Below are 18038 nucleotides of genomic sequence, written 5' to 3' on the forward strand. Positions count from 1 at the left end.
GAATGGTATACATGAACAGCTACCATACCTGAGATGGACATGTGGAGAAGCCCCTTTGTTTCTTGAGAATCAGGCTATTTGACTGGAACAATGGTTGTACATGCCTACTTTCCTGCTTACTTTGACTTGTAAAGGAAAGGCCAAATTAGTCAAGTCAAATGCATGATTTTTGGTGGGTGGGAGAGCGGGAATCTGGATGGATTTCTGGGAAATAAAAATCCTGGATGGAAGCGGTAAAGAACTGGAATGGACTCTGTTGCCTTTGGTGCCTCAGGCTTAAAATGTATACAACTCCTTGAAAACAACTGAAATGTCCCCAGTATGCAGATGTGATGGCATTTCCTACATGTTGTACCTTATTTTCAAAGTACCCAGAGGTACAGGAATCTAATGTCAGTTTTTCGGAAGATGTACAATTTGATCATAGCATTCATCTGCCATGCAAAACAAAATTATGCTCAAAATTCTGCAGCACAGACTTCAACCATAGATGGAGAGAGAAATTCCTGAGGTCCAAACAGGTTCAGGAGAAGAAGAGGCACTAGGGACCACATTGGAAACACACAATGGCTAATGGAGTGCACCAAAGAATTCCAGAAGAAAGTCACCATGTGTTTTATAGACTATAGCAAAGCCTTTGAATGTGTCATGAAAAGCTATGGATGGCTCTTAAAGACATGGGAGTGTATTTAGCAACAACAGTTTGTCTGCTGCTGTCTTGAATTGCATTTTCACCTTGTCTTTGGGCAATTTTTGAACCTGTCAGATACATTGGTTGTGCTTATTTATCACTGGACTATTAAGTTTGACTCAAATTGGTCATCTTCTTAGCAATATAACTTTTTGGGGGGGGGGAATTACACCAGAAATAAAAAATTTAGATCTGTTAAAGTATTTAAACTGCTTTTTAATGATTTTATAACTCTCCTGTCTACACACATTCAGGTCCAAATTAGGATATAATAATTCATTTAGCTTTACTGTTCCTATGCAGCTTTCCCTTGTGATACATTCACATATTAACAATTGCTTATTAATAAGCTTTGAAATATATTAAGTGGTTACAAAGTAATATCATTTTATCACAGTTTTGAAATTATGCGTGGCTTCCTTATGAAATGCAAAGATATGTTGTGAATTTTTAATTTAAAATGTGTTAATTTTATTTAAAACTATTGGAATAGCTTTCTCTTCTGCTATAGATCTCTAAGATTATTAATAAGCAAGAGTCTGCAGCAGGGATTTGGCAAGTGAACAAGGATCATTTTCATCACTTGATGAGGCATAAACTCTGGTGCTCCTTGGAGAGAAGGCATGAACTAGCTTGTAAATTCCCAGGCCTCCTCAATGCCCATGCTCCCAGGTCTCTATGGGGTTGTCCACACTTGCCAAATAAACAGCTTCTAACTGTTGTTTAGATGGTGCATGAGATGCAACAGGTGGAAAGCCAAACAGAGCTGTGCCCCAGGGCTCAAAACCAGAGCAAAAAGAAGCTGGGATACTCTGACTCAAAGTAGAAAATGTGCATCATTGCACCAGCATATAAACTGCCTAGTGCCAGTATGGGACTGCAGCAGATCAAAAACATGACGGCAAATGATCCAATGGATACAATTACAACATACACAAACCAGATAGTCCTACAAGGGGGCATGGCGTGAAGGAGGCATGCATGGGTGGAGCCTCCATGATTGTGCTTTGCCATAGGCATGCTGATACACCAATACACTATACTGGCAGTGCATCACATGTGCAGTTGTGTGGCCGATCGTGGGCATGTGTCCACTTGTATTGCATCTGGGTGGGTCGTAATTGGAGGTCACACAGTGTTTGTGCAATGGTGTGCGTGCATGGTGGGTGGGGAGCTGACCAAAAATAACCATGCAGTGCAGCTTGAAGCCGTGTGTTGTGTGTGGATAGGCTGTGGATATTCAGCCCACCTTGGGAGCAGGCTGTATGGACAATGGGGTTTCAACCGCCTTTCAGAAAACCCAGGATTAAACTGCTTTATTCCTGTCCATCTACTTTGGCCCATGGTTATTCATTGAAATGTCAAAACTCAGATAAAATTTTCCATCTTCCATGAATACTGCAGCTAGAAAGTAAACATCGTAGTCACTAGGACAGCATCCTTGCACAATGATGTAGTTGTGAATTTTGAAATGCGGCTCTCCTTTTCACAGTGCATTTATCCATCTGCCCAAGGAAGTCTTAAAATGCAGGCAGGCATGTTGATCTATATAAGCAAAACAGTTTTAGCACTTTTCATTTCTACTTAGGTCTTGGTTCAAATGAATGAGTTTTAATTGCCATTCAAGAATGAGCCATTGCCACATAGTTTTTAATCACTCCAATTCCAACTGACATCACTGTGGAAAGCAGAAGCGAACATGTCTGAGTCTTTGTTCACAGAAATACCTCTTCTCAAACATTGTAATTTTACAGTATCCTTTGGTTACCAGATTCCAAGGTCTACTTAAAATAGCCTTGTTCAGTTATTTTATTCATAGCTCTCTGTGTGTCTGTGTAGAATAGCTGAAAAAAAGCAACCGAACAGGACTGTTTTCAGGCAGAAGCTGTAAAGTGGAAGCAATTATAATTAAAGTATTGAAAACAGGTGTTATAAAAGTCTATCGGAATAAGAGTGATAAACTTTCTTTCTGATATCTTCTTCCTCGCCAGTGACTAAATCTACAGTTCCCACTTTGTGCTTTTCCATCAACGAATCTTGATTCCATCATCGAATCTTGAATTTTGATCCAGGGTTTGCGATAGTTTAAAAACATACTAGCATTTCCACTCTATTAGAAACGCTCTCATTCAGATCCCAGAGTAGACCTCTCTTTTTTTTTAAGAAAAGGAAAGAAAATGTAATTTTAAGATGATCTGGTTAAAGACAATGTTGAAAGGCACATTAATCTTGCTGTTCTGTAAGATATTTGGTTCAAAGCCGCTATCAAAATTCTTCATTTATCCTGAGACACGTCCTGCTGTGATAATCGTTTCATCCAGGCTTACTTTTCTAACTTTTTAAAAGGGAATTTAATGAACCGGATTTAATTCCTATGAATGTAAGAAAAAGAGCCTAGCACCAAATATTACACTGGAGGGTATAATAACACGACTATATTTGAGGTTAGACTATCAAATATATATTAAAGTGTAAAAAATGTACTGAGGAAATTGCAGCGCACGATAAATAACTTTGTGCTAGTCTATATATTGTGCACACACAGACACACACACACACACACATATATATATATACACACACACACATAGGAGTCTAATGGATAGTCACCTCCCACTGCAAACCTCACTACAGAACTGTGGTATTAATAGTCATTTCATTCAACCTATTTTTAATCTAAGCATTTAAATATAGAATATATCTTCCAACACACCATAATTTTATCCTCATAGCAAACATATACATTTGTCATCAATTAAGCAGAGTTTATAACTCCCCCAAAGCCTAGCTCAGCACCGTGAACCTTGATCTCCACAGTTTCTGTGCCCTGTTAGGTCTATTCTTATCTGTTAGTTTACATTGTAGAATTTGTGTACTGCGATGCCGCTGATAAGGTTCTCAGCCTGGCAATTTAAATAAGTATTAAACAGACTCTGACACCAGGTTTACATGCTACAAAGACAACAGCAGAAAAAGAAAAGGAGAAAGCAAGGGAGGAAGAAGGCAAACAAGAAAACTCAACCCCAGGTTCTTAATTGAGTTTCACAGTCTGGTGGGTTGCCCAATGGATGACAGTTAGTAGGAAGGAAGGTCAAAGACCTAAAAGCATGTCAACGGTGTATAACGCACGAAAACACTACCAACTCCTCTCGGCTCTTTGACCCTGCTTAAAGCAAAAGGTAGTTTTGTAATAATAATAATAATGATGATGCTGAAGTTACTAATAGGAACCTGTAAGCAAGATCACACTGTAGTTTCAGATTCTGATCAGGAAACTGCTATACACTCGTCCCTCCCTATTTGCTGCTTTGATGTTTGCAGATCTGATTATTTACGGATTTGATTAATACATTCTCTCTAGGAATATCTCGGTCCTCCAGTGCAACTCTACAGTCAACTTTAACTAAAAGTTGCACTGAAAGACCTAGAGATTCCTAGAGAGAATACTCTACTAGGCCTTTGTAGCTCCTTCAGTACAGTTCTATGGTCAGGGTGTGTTGTACGTTGACCACAGAGTTGCAATGGAGGACTTAGAGATTCCTAGAGAGGTGTCCATCCTCTCAGGTAAAAACATGGTGTTTTTATTATTTCCATTTCCCCCCATATTCACGGGGGTCTTAAGCAGACCCTAGCAAATACGGAGGGACAAGTGTATAATCAACATCAAACCACTAGAAGCCAACATGTGAGTGATGTCCAATGCTCATTCTCACCTTTATGAACCATGACTTGTCAAGCCAAAGCTTTTACATACAAACCTGCCCTATTCATTTGTTGCACTGACTGTATTATTGACTCCAGTAATAAGTTACTGTGAAAGTGGGCATAGCAAATCAAGCAATTTTGTAACTTCATGTCCATTTCTGTTTCGCTCAAAATTTTTCTTTCTCTATTTCAGATGACGTTGCTCCCTATTTCAAGACCGAACCTGGCTTGCCACAGATTCATCTAGAAGGGAACCGTCTTGTGCTCACCTGCTTGGCAGAAGGAAGCTGGCCTTTGGAATTTAAGTGGCTGCATAATGGCTCTGAAACGACTGCCTTCTCCAGTGAATACAAGTAAATGGAATTAGCTTTCCATTCCATTATTTAGCACTGTACTGAAACAAAATCCTCAATTTTGTACTAGAGATTCACAAAAGAACACAGAGGCAGAGGCACTATATAATTAAAATGTAGAGGATGACATCTTTTTATCAATGGGAATGTTACTATTACTTTATTCTATATGATTGTGTAAGTACACATTTGTACTTATGTAAGCATGGAGATTTAAATTTCTGAATCAACATTTGGATTTTGAACTCCATCAAATCAAGTGGCCTCTGGATTAACCACTACTGAACTGGGCTGTTTTCCAAATCATTGAACTAAGTCCTGAACTGAATCTTCTACTCTCTGGTGCATACTCTTAACAGATTCATTCAAAGGGTTATTTAACTGCTCCCTTCCACTTTGAACAGCAATATTTTTTTTACCTTAGAAAATTCAGTCACCATTTCCCATCCACAAGCCTACATTGGCTAATTGGATGGTAATGTGTCAAAGCTTCTGTTGCAACGGATGCTGAGGGAGAGAAGGTCAGCCCTGTATGGTGGCTTTCACAGCAATGAGACACTGCCACCAGTTTTTTAGTCCTTGCAGCATGCAAAATATAGCTCCATTCCCGATGAACTCATTGCTGTGAACACTCAAAGCCACTTAATCTTACCATTTGGACTCTATGGAATGTGGAATTTTATGCATACAGTTTAAAAAGTACTATTATTTAAATGGAAGTCAACTTGATTAATCACAGAAGAAAACAGACATATCATTTTGAGGTAACACTGTTGTTGGTGAGATCAACAGGGCTGTAGTTCAGTCTATACTATAGACTCTATAGCAATGAGATAGGCACACAATGGATACCACTAATACTAGCAGAACAGAAGAGTAATGGAAGGGCATGCCCCAGGTGAACTGGAGTTTCAGAAAAGTACAAATACTGTCTGGAGTTACTGAAAAGTAAAAGTAGTATTACAGTATTAAAGAGGACAGGAGAGACACATTTTCCTGGTGAAGAATGGAATGCAAATTATCATAAATTCAAGCCACTCACAAACATATTATATTATATTATAATATTTATAATGCAAAACAAACAGTGTATTATTACATATTGCCACTACAGAGAAATGGTGGAGAACCATACTTTAAATACTGTTTGATCACTTAATGTTTTGACAAAATCTAACACATAGGTTCCTTGGGTCATGATGAAAGGCATATTTATTTTGCTTAGGGTTTGATTAACTTATTTTGCACTCTTGAAGCATTTATCTTCTCCCGCAGGACGTGTGTGGAAAGCTAATCAAAATTTACAATAAAGTCTGAATAAATATGTTACTATGAATATTTCAGGACTATTATTTACTTTTAATTGCTTGCCACAAACGAAGATGCACTTGGCATGTTTTTGTATTTATATGCAAGGAATCGCATTTAATCATTAGGATGAAATCATTCCAGACAAAAGTCTATTTGTTTTTGGGTGAGGAATGCTGGTCTAAACTCCAGATTCACCTTGGAGGCAAGCAGCCTGATAAAATCTTGGGAGTTTCTGCTTCATAAATATATGCTGATGCAAACTACTGAACAATCCAGTTCAATTAAAATCAGTGACAGTGTTGTCATTGGCTTGCATAAGAGGTGATTTGAACATCAAATGAGTAACTAATAAATGTATTGTTACAGGCTATCCAGAGTTTATTTTTGCTGAATGCAAATTACTCAGGACTAATAGATGTGAAGTAATTTAGCAAGTCATATAGCATTTGGGGGTAGAGAGAAAATAACTGCATTCTTTTCATCTTAATATTCTTCACCATAAATCAGGCCTTGTGACCCACCAAACTGGATTCAACCCATCAAGTATTTATTGTGGTCATCCATGTGTTGTATAACCTATCCAGTTTTCCTGGGAGGGCAACATGGATGGACTTCAAGAGTTGCAGGCCTGGCATTAATTCATAGTATGCATTAATCTGCTCAGAAAGGTCCCTCTTGTGTCAAGATGCTAAGTTCATGTGTGTATGATAATCAGTTTTCTAACTCTACTTCTGCAACCTCAACTTTATAAACATTTGCAATGGAATTTTTAGATAAATCCTTTTCAGAGGTTGATAAATGTGTGCTGCAATGCTCCGAAGGATGTTTGGGGAGCAGGTAGCTGTCTCTGGGGATTTGGTATGCAGTAATAAAGGATCCTGTGGACAGCCAAAGAGACAAACTAATGGGTCCTAGAGCAGATGAAGCCAGAAATCTCCCTGGAAGCCAAGACACATGAGAAGGCATTAGCCATTGGAAAAAACAATAATGCTAGGAAAGGTGGAGGGAAGCAGAAAGATAGGAAGGGTGCATGCTAGATGAATGGACTCTATTAGGGATTAGGTATGAGTTTTCATGATTGAAGCAGAGTAGAGTCCTGGAGATGTCTCATCCACAGGTTTGCCATGAGTCGAAATCAACCCAAGGGCTGTTAAAAACAACCACAGAAATGAATTCATAGCCTGCTAGGAGTTGTTGTGCTATGCGCCTCCATCTAAAATCATCATTTGAAAATAACAATGAATTCTCTTCCAGATGGAAACCAGGCCCTGATAGCACTGGTTTCAGAACTTCTCACTTTGATAGGTGGACAGCATGTAACAATACATATCCATCAAGTTGGAATTTATTTTGCCTGTGGGACATTCTCTGTAAATTTTTACCAATCTAAATCCAAGAGTGATTCCACAATCTTCACAACTGTAGTTCATATTCGTGGAGTATGCTATCTACACAAAACTCCACTTCAGCAAAAGCTAACGCGTTTTCTCTGATATTTAGGATTCAAATCATGGACTCAAAGGAAGACAGCAATGACTTTTCTTGTATACGGCAAAGTTGCTGGATTAAATCATAGTTAAGGTGAACCAGTGGATTCATAGTGGCAGCTTCAGATTTCATTGTTCATTTATTAAAATTTAAACTGGAAATGACTTCTAAATCTAAAAAAACGTATTCTAATGTAAAGAACTTTATCAGGCCATATTTTCAATTTGGACATTAGGAGATGGTACTCATTATCCGGACCTTGAATTCTGAAATAAAAAGACATCCACAGTTTTCATCAATATTTTATATTGTTGATATACTATCCATCTTATCTCTTCAACTTTCTTAAGCAGCCATTTTGTTCCATGCTGCTCCACTCCAAACAAATAGTCAATTTTCCTAAATAATTGCAGACCCTTTTAAGTGCTCTTCTGGCATTCAGACAATGAAAATTATTATTCTGTCTCAGGGAAAGAAAGACTGCTACCTGTTAATAAAACAACAGTTTCCCTGTTATTTTCTAAGTTATTTATAAAATAGGAAGTGTCCTTCTGCTTAGAGAATATCCGGGAATCATGAAATTGTTAACATTATTGTCTGTTGATAAGCAAGGTTCAAATCAGTTAACTCCTGAAGATACTTTACCTATCTTTACCTAAGGTGCTCTGGTATAGATGTGTCCTAATATAGTGTCTATATAACAGTTCTTTCTATATCCAGGGATTACTGAGTGATGTCTAACTTAATAACCCTTACTTTGGTGGGACAATGTAGATTTGATTCATCAAGAAGGAATGAACGTTGGGTTTATGTGTTCAAGTCTACTGTCTTCTCCTGAGTGTGCAAAAATACTTGTCATTGTTATGCACTTTTTAAATGTTCAAACCATCTCACACAAATGTTAGAAGTCTTTGTAAGATAAATCACTTTATTCTGAAAGAACGTCTTCCCTCGGGTGACCTATTGGGTTCCTGGAAACTATAATTATAATGCAGTCATTGGTAAGCTGATGTGTCCCAATGAAATGTTGGGAGGATTCATTGATTTTTTGTAATTCTCTTATTGATAGTGGAGGTAATGCACTAAGGCAGCAATGTTAATATTGAAAGCCTCTTTGAGTACTTTTGTTTTGGATTCATACAGAAGATTAATATTTTGGCTTCTTATTAAATTAAGAGATTTGTTAATATCTCCAGAGGGTGACTGAAGGGATTTTACTTATTTCCCCCCCTGTAATAGTTAATCATTCAGATACAGTGATGTCACTTGGTTGGGGGATGCCACTGTTCAGATATTTAATTCATTTTAAAACCTGCCCACCTTAGAGGTCTTTAAGCAGAGGCTGGATGGCCATCTATCAGGGATGCTTTGATTGAGAGTTCCTGCATGGCAGAATGGGGCTGGACTGGATGGTCCTTGGGGTCTCTTCCAACTCTGTGGTTCTGTGATTCTATGACCAGTGCTTGAATACAGTTCTGCAGTGGATGAGGTCCAATAAACAGAAATTGTATCCCAATAGGAAAGAAACTTTGAGGATTGGAGGCTTCTGACTGCAGGAATTTGAGAAAGCATCTGCCTTGAAGGGCTTTGCAGTGTGCCTATGTGGGGCTGCCCTTAGAGATGGCTTGAAAGCTGCACATGTATGAAATGGAGCAGCTAGACTGATGAACTGAACACTGTATAGAAACCACACAACTGTAGTTTCAGATGAATTGCATTGGCTGCCAGAACATATCTGGTCTGAATTCAAAGTGCTGATAACGACATTAAAAGCCCTAAATAGCTTGTGACTATAATATATTCGAAGGAGCCCATCTCTCTCTCTATGTCTTCAAGAGGATAAAGGTTTTCTGAAGAGGCCTTCTACTTTGTTCCAGCACTGAGTGCAATGCATTGTGTGGGGACTGAATTAAGAAGCCTCCTTTGTGGAAAGCCACCCTCCCCATCTGACTGATGTCAAAGCTGGCTTCGCTCCAGCACTAAGTTTAAATCTGGACTTTTATGGAAGTCTTCTGGACTTAGCCATTTCTTCAACATCTGTGGGTGTGTACAGTTTTAGATAACCAGCGTGGTTGAGTTGTTTGAGTGTTAGGCTATCACTCAAGTTTGAATCCCTACTCAGCCATGGAAATCCTTAGGCAAGTCACACTTCTTCAGGTGAAGGCAAAGGCAAAACCACCTCTGAACAAGCAAAGTTGACTTGAATCCACATAGCAAACACTGATTTAAATACATAAATAGTCATCAAGTGCTCTGACAGATACTGCCCCCTGTACTGTTATTGTTGTTGTTTGGTTGTTGCAGAGGCCCAAAGGCCCAGGAGAATGTGGAATATTGAATGTCAGAAAATGTTCAAATGTCTATGTAACAATTCTAGGCAAAAGACAGAAGGAAAACGAGGATGGAGCCTCAGTGGGATAGAAAGCAATGTGAAAACTGACATTGGTTTGATGAGATGAAATTTATTCTTCATTAGACAACAAGAGAATGTGTACTGAACAAATATAGATGATCTTTGAGAATACCTACTAAAATTAAATGTATGTTATAACTATTTTGTCTCTTCATGTCTTACAGGTATGTCGTTCCATCCTTGCAAAGATCTGATGCTGGTTTTTATCAGTGTGTTGCAAGGAACAGAATGGGAGCGCTCTTGCAAAGGAAATCAGAAGTTCAAGTGGCATGTATGTGTAAAGCACTACTTCCAAAATTTCTTAATAATCCCACTTACTTGGTGCAAGTTATACTATTATAGCCATAATTCTGTCAGTTAGCACAGGCATTTCTATTGTCTCCTAAAAGAAGAAAGATGTACCTGTTCCATATCCTATAGTCCAGACCAGTGGTCCCCAAACTGTGCTCTTTAAGGGATTTTACACTTCAGTGCCCCAAATCCCAAATTATTGGTCAACATGGCTGAGGTCCAAAATCTCTTAAAGGGTACAGTTTGGGGAAATTGTGTCTCCCAGTTGTTGTTGGATTAGCATCCCCGATCATTGACCATCGTGGCTGGTGCAAATGGGACTTGGAATCCAAACACAGAGATACTCCAGCCCTGCTAGTGGATATAGAGCATCCTTAATATAGAAGGAAGAATTTGATCTAGTCATTTTTTCCCCTTTCCGTTTCCAGATACTGTATACATATAATGGTTATTACTTTTAATGTGAAGAAGCTGGGAAACTGCTAAACATGTACATACAAAACACCTAAAAAGATAGGTCAGGTTTAATTTCAGCATGTGCACACCTAAAAATGAATGGATTGACAGCCACATACGACACAAGCTAATCTCTAAGACCAAATGAGCCAACCCTCCGATTGCAAACACTGTCAAGTTTTGACCTCTGATTCAATACTTGACTTTCGCTTGGGTTTATGTGTTGATATTTCTCAATTAACAGACGCCAAGATATGTGACTCGAATTGTAAAATACATCTGTTCTTATAATCACTTTGTTCTTCGTGGACATAATTTCCCTCAAATTCCTAGGAAATAGGTTCCATCTGGTCCTTGAAAGACGAACACAAACACGCACGCACACAAATGTCAGCATGTGTATTTAAGTTGTTAATTTGGTTGTCAAACTTCCTTTAAGATTCCTAGCAAATGATATTAGTGTCAAAGGGATAATATTTAGAAAAACATATATACCTCTTTATTCATTGCCCCCCGCCCACATATGACGGAGGTTCAAGATACTTTATAATACGAATTTTCTCACAGGCAGATGATATGGAAGAATTAGGTAGAGTCGTCTGCAGGAAGCAGCAAGCCAATTTGTCCCACGTTAAGCCCTCTTTTACTCTGGGATTGGGCTGGATCCACCAGATCTGCATCCAGTCTCCCAGGATCCAGCCTGGTTCTGGTTCAGGGGTTTTGGCCGGAGAACTCTTTCCATAGAGCTGAGATTTCTTTGCTTTGCCTAAGTTTTCTACCATGCTTTTGGTGGGATGCTCTGCTATTCAGCGTGATCATTTTGTTGTCGAGAAGACAAGTAGAAATCTTTCAGGTAAGATGAAGTTTCATCATTTGTTTATACACTCCACGTCTCTGTCTGAGACTTTGATTATTGTTCCTTGGGGCACTTAACTGGAAGGTCAGCAACAGTGGCTGTCATTTGATAAATGGCAGGAAGATGAAGTGGGTGAATGGAATTCTTTATTAGACATGACCATTTACAAGGAAGTGATTAAATGGAGAAGAGAGGTATCATGAGAGAAAATGTGCTGGATTTATTTTTCCTCCAGCTTAATATTAGCATCAAGAATAATGGCGTCGAATGCAGCACAAATTGGCCAAGCAGCCATTAACTTTTTCAGCTAGCTGTTATTATTATTATTATTATTATATCATGCAACAGGCACTGCTTTTTAAAAGATGATGGAATGATAAAACAGTTCTGTTTTTAAATTATTTCATCAACATTGGACAGGGATAGTGTAAACATACAGAAGGAGATCTCTTAGCTGCTTTTAAGAAATCAGGAGTGAGACATAAAATTGCATTGCCCATCCCTGAACAAAATGATATAAATAAAATTATTATTTTAGGTAGCACAAAGTATTCCTCTTTGGTCTCTGTGACTAAGCGCATGGATCTTTCTGTGCCCAAGCAAAATATTCATAACATCCCCGGACTGTGCAAGCCTCTCTCGGTGGCAGGCCCACCTCCTCCAACTGTACATGTCACAACCATTCCTATTTATCTCAGTTCGCTTTCATCTGCCTCTCCGAGAGCAGTATTTCAGCACCACAGAATTGATTTTTCTGGGTATTTAATCATTTTATTTTATATAAAAATTAATCTATAAAGAAAAGGAAGAGAAGCACATAGAAGAAATGTTCTGACTGTGGCACTAAAGGGTCCTTGATGGATGGTCATTAAAAGCGCCTTTTGTGTTTGGGAGAACACAATGCTGTGCTGTGTATAAACACTTTTAGCTCTCCCTCCAAAGAGTAGAAAGAAGGAAGTAGTTCAGTTACATGCACAATTGTGTGAAAGTGTGTTCTTTCCTCTGAATGTATTTAACCATCATTTTGGCAAATAATGTATTTCTGTACTTCAGAGTCATATTTTGTTGGGAAATGAACATAGAAATAGACCTACAAGGCATGCATTTTATAATGCTGTCTTCCGGAGAGTGTGTATTTCTAATTTGCTCAAAACTTTACTACAAAATAACTGCAAGCAATATATACAAATGTACATTTTAAGTACTGCTCCTGAATTTCACGAACTTGAAACACTATTCCTCAGTTTCAGCTACCAGTCAGGGTAAAAACTGACCCAACAAATCGATTGCATTTTGTTTTTGGGGTACTTTCATGCCCCATACAATGTAATGTATTAGGACCAAAAAACACTACATGCCAATCTGTGGTTGAAACTACCTCTTCAACTTGACCCTATTAAGGAAAGTTGCAGAGATACTGAATGAGGACAGTTGGAGAACTGTGCCCAGGGTGAAAGAAGAATTAAAACGATGAAGCAGTAATGGAAATCTTTCAGTTGCTCCTCCCAGGAAGCATTGATTACAGTACAACCTGTGAAACAAATGGAGTGGCATCATATGAATTCATGGCATAGAATGAGAGGAACTCTACAAAAGTCAAAGTGTGGATGTCCCCTGACATCCCCAAAGTAAAGGACCAGGATCTGGACCTAGATGAGAACTCTGAAGAAGAGATTCAGAAGAGATTCATGTTTCAGCATGAAGAAATCTCATCAGACAGTCACACAAGTGATCAAATCCCAATTACTGACATTGATTCTGTGCAGGCAGTTGGGAATTCTTCCAGAGAACAGAGCCTTGAAACATGTAGATCCCCAGAAAAGCTCACTTAGATGTTGTTAGTAATGACTCATTGCTTTTTTGGGCACTAATTTCTTGTGGCAGACTGTGAACAAGTATCCTTTGAAATTGGTTCACTGGGGTTTTTGTTACAACCATTGATGACTGCCAAGTACCCTTGCAGATACTCCACTGTGTAAACATCTCTCCTCTTATGGTTAGCTACATGATATCTTTTGCAGGAAAAATAACCATCAATAATCATAACCACGAATGACGAATCGACCAGTGGAGCTCACTAAGACTAGATGTCTGCAGGGTTCTCCCACACTGAAGATGTGACTGGAAATATTAAGTGATCTATAAGCAGCATGTAAGCCTGTACATCTAAATCTTAAAGTACTGAGTGGAAAATGTCAGTCCAATTTGTGCATTCAATCTTTATGTCCAGTGCAATCTCTTATATTTTCCTTTTACTGCTACATCTTTTAGGGAAAGGGCTTTCCTATTCCATTCTTCAACCATGTTAGTAGTATTAGCTACCCACTCTGCTGACAATGGTGCTCTTTCTTAGTTGGTATAACTCAAAGGAAGAAATTCACAAGAGGTCTGATCAACACATATCCTCATACTCACCCACCAGGATCATCATGAGTTACACAATTGTTTGAACCTGTGAGCTTGATATATGAGTGGGCTTGCGACTTCTCAAGCTGAAATTAATAAATCCAGTCACAATAATAGCATCCTGAAAATACAGACTTTAATTTTTAGACAACTCTTATGTTGAAAGAAAAACCTGATGTTCATAAAATTATTAGTTGTATAGGGCAAAAGGTGCACATGCTGGTCTTGATTAGAGAGTGTCTAAATTCTGAAAGCTGAACTGATAATGTAGCAACAAGGTTCATTAGAAAGATTTGTATGGTTCAATACATCTCTTTTTTTTAAAGTAGATAATCTGATTACAGTTGTAAACAAAGAGTGTGTACTTTTGTGAACCATATGGTGTTAATTATTTTATATCACTGAAAAATCATGCTAATGATTTAAGCCCAATTCAAAATACTGACTTGATTTTCCAGCCAACTTGACTGGCTAACTAGTTGGTTCCTGTCTTCCTTTAAGGCATGAGTCCCTTCCCTGAGTCCCTTTTCTGGATTCCCATCCATTCAGGTGGATGTCTATTGGGGAACAAAACTCTGGTAGCATCTCATCTTTGGTTATTCACTCCATAGGGCGGTTTACCTAACCCATTGGCTGTCCACCATATTAATCCTATTATTAATCCCACTCTATTATTTAATTTACATCCTTGATCTGTGTCAGATTTATTTTTCTGCTTCTATCTGTGACTTTATTAGCAGATCCTAGTTTGCTTTCATATTGTTTCATTTTGTATTAGATTTGGATTTTTATTTTGATTTAAGATGCATTGAAGATTTCCACAATGGAAAAGTAAGAGAGAATTAAAACATGTAGAGAAAAAAATGATTGGTGTGCCTCTTATTTGCCCAAAGCCTGAACAAAGGAGCAGTTTCTCTGCCACAGTATAAAAGTATCTTGCTAGTCTGTCCCTTGGGATTGTTTTTCGATATGACAGAATAACAGTTCAGAACTTCATCTGTCATTAACTGTGTCAATTTTCAGCTGGGGGAGAAGTCAATTGTGTACCCAAGGAAAATGCAGACACGCAATAGTGCTGACGGAGAGGTTTCTTGGCTGTCCTAGAGTCACTGGGCTTTGCCTCATGCCTCACTACACCCCCAGAAACCTGCACTCATCAGCACTACCACAAGGTCTGTTCTGTCTTACAGCTTAATGATGGCAATGCCAACGACTGCTATAAAGCGCCATTATTATTCTCTATGACCCCTGAAAAAAGTGGCATGGGAGAGGAAACTTCTTGGATTCCTAATGTAACTTTTCTTTTGCAGACATGGGAAGTTTCCAGGACATGGAGCGGAGGAAGACGGTGTCCGAAGGGAAAGCCACAGTTCTAAACTTCCCTCCCATCCCAAGCTATCCCAGACCGCAAGTGACTTGGTTTCGAGATGGGCACAAGATTATCCCAAGCAGCAGGATGTAAGTGAAAATTAACTATTGCTTATAGTATGACAAATTGCTCTTGATAGCACAGCTTACATTTGAAGAACCTAATTAAGGCTTAAAGATAGTAAAGAAGCTAATGCACTCCCTTTTTGAGCTAGTGACCGTTTTAAGACTGCTTCTAAAATTTTCAGCAGAACAATTTGCATGAAGATCATGTTTTGATCTGCTCTTGTGGCATAAGCCTGATTTCTGTATCCACCGGAATGCTTTTTGAAATGAAACTGAATGCACTTGGATTTAACTGAATGCACTAACTTGTTGACTTCTGATATTAACTTATAAGAGGAGAAGGGTTGGTGCTATCTTCTTTGACAATGAAGTGGTACATAATGTTTGCTTTCCTTTGTATCCTGTTACTCTGCATTTCACCCATTCATGAAGAAATGGATCACTTAAGTGTTCTCTTAAACTATCCAAGTTCATATTTTATTGAATATCTGACATTCCAAACTGATTTATTTTTCTTGAGTTTTAAGGAGTTTTTTCTTGAGCTTTCTTGTTTCTCTTAATTACGATATTTTAAAAACGATGTTGCCCTTCCTCCATAATCTATTTGTGTAATTCAAGAAAATAGTGGGTCATTAGGGAATTGTGTGACTGTGTTTCCATGCACAGAAGAACTGTCAGATGGAGTCATCCATATGACATGACACACACAAGAAAGGTTGCTGAGAGTGACAAATTCCTAACACTAGTGGAAAATATTCTTGACCTTTAGCAGCAGGGAATATGCGCCTGACTACTAATTGCTAGGGAATAATACTGGTAAGGTACTATTGCATTCATGTTCTGCTTGTGGGTTTCGTATTGATGCTTGTTGGCCATTGAAGGAATAGAATACTAGACTAGATAGGTGTTTAGTCTGATCCAGAGTAGCTCTTTTTATTTTCAGCATTTCCCAAATTTACTTCAGATTAATATAGGATAATCAAGGATCCTGTAGTATCATTTGAAGAGATTCGGGAGCCAGTTCCTCTCTCCTTTTCCTTTGTGCTCCCATGTGTATACATTGCATTCTCTCCAACGCATCCAAACACTATTTACATTCCTGCTTAAGGTCCAAACGACAGCAATGAAATGGCGAGTTCCAGCAACATTAGGAAACAGTTTGCTTTCAGGTATATTTGTTGCATCCTGATGTAAACATGCCAAATGGGACGTTGATAAGGAATGGAGAGTTTATTCCAAGTTTTAGTACAAAGACTTGTCATCAATAAAGCATTGGTGGCTTTGCCAAAAAGAAGAAGGTGTTCATATACCATCAGACACTATTAGCGATGAGTGAGTCACCATCTTAAATTTTATGAGTTACTGGGTAAATCCACTGCACTGATTCCTGGAGCTCTTTAAAATTACAGTAATGATGGAGTGGAAGGTGACTTATTGTACAGAACAATATATCTCCTTGAAATAACTTTGAGTTCAGTAGGTTTTATTCCCAAATAAAGGTGCATAGGGTGGCAACCTTGCACACCCTCGCATTCTCTGATCACTATCTGATTGCATCTTTATTGCTTGTGTGTTTTTATTAAAATGTATCTCAGGACCTTCCTGGTAGATCAGTGCATTTGCATACAAATGTGATCTGTGAGTTCATTTCAAAAGAGAAAGCCTGCTTTATGGACATCTGAAATGCAAATATGTTATGAGTCTGATGCATTTACCAGCTGTTCTTGCCAAGTCATGTTGTTTCTCCTTTTGCAGCAAAAATATGACCTTTTCTTTTTGCTCCAGAGTTTTTACAATCGTATTGTTCCATGCCCTGGTCATCTGTCACTGAGACCACTGCAATCCTCTCATCCCTGGTTTTCTGTTGTCTCAGTTGGGTATATCCATAGCTTTCCCCTTCTGTTGCTCTAATCATATGGCACACACATTTAAATTCCTTTGCACTCCCAGTTCTAGTGTTCTTGCCTTCACAGCCTTCTATTAGGGAATCGTTTCTTCTTATTTGCCCATTCTTATATCCCAATACAGGCTGAGTCTCTCTGATCAGGAATGCTGAAATCCAAAATACTCCAAAACCCAACACTTTTTAACGGGTGGCTGAGATAGGGTCACCTTTGCTTTTTGAAGGTTCAGTCTATGCAAAGATTGCTTCATGCCCAGAATTATTTAAAACATTGTTTAAAATTACCCTCAGGGTATGTGTATAAAGTATACATGAAACATAAATGAATTTTAAGTTTGGACTAGGGTTCAGTCTCCAAAATATGTCATTATGTACATATATGCAAATACAGGTACTACAAAATCCAATAAATAATAATAATAATAATAATAATAATAATAATAATAATAATAATCCAAACACATTTGGTCTGAAGCATTTTGGAGATGGGCAATTCCTATGCTTATGATCTTCACACTTCTAGCTCCTTTACTTCCACTATCCAAAGATCTCTTTTTCTTTGCTGCCTGGAATCTCCCTGAACACCTTTGTCTTTCTATCTATTTGTTGTTGTGTGCCTTCAAATCACTGCTGACGTATGGCGACCCAAAGGTGAACCTATCATGGGGTTTCTTGAGAGGAGGTTTGTCATTGCCTTCTGTGTACATGTAATAGAAACAACAGCCTGTTAC

General features: G+C 38.4%; 1 protein-coding gene across 5 annotated transcripts in view; it reads left to right on the top strand.

Annotated features, from left to right (window-relative positions):
* SDK1 (sidekick cell adhesion molecule 1) overlaps positions 1–18038 on the top strand; it is a 455695-nt gene that overhangs the window by 77939 nt on the left and 359718 nt on the right. For 4 of the 5 annotated variants that reach the window (XM_042438052.1, XM_042438056.1, XM_042438054.1 and 1 more), the window contains exons 2-4: positions 4590–4749; positions 10126–10232; positions 15281–15428. In XM_042438052.1, the coding sequence (XP_042293986.1) occupies positions 4590–4749; positions 10126–10232; positions 15281–15428 (415 nt within the window). Of the gene's footprint in view, positions 1–4589; positions 4750–10125; positions 10233–11428; positions 11562–15280; positions 15429–18038 lie in introns of those variants that run through there. The other variant, XM_042438057.1, reaches the window with a different exon arrangement.

The sequence above is a fragment of the Sceloporus undulatus genome, chromosome 8 (assembly GCF_019175285.1).
Source record: "Sceloporus undulatus isolate JIND9_A2432 ecotype Alabama chromosome 8, SceUnd_v1.1, whole genome shotgun sequence".
Lineage (NCBI taxonomy): Eukaryota > Metazoa > Chordata > Lepidosauria > Squamata > Phrynosomatidae > Sceloporus > Sceloporus undulatus.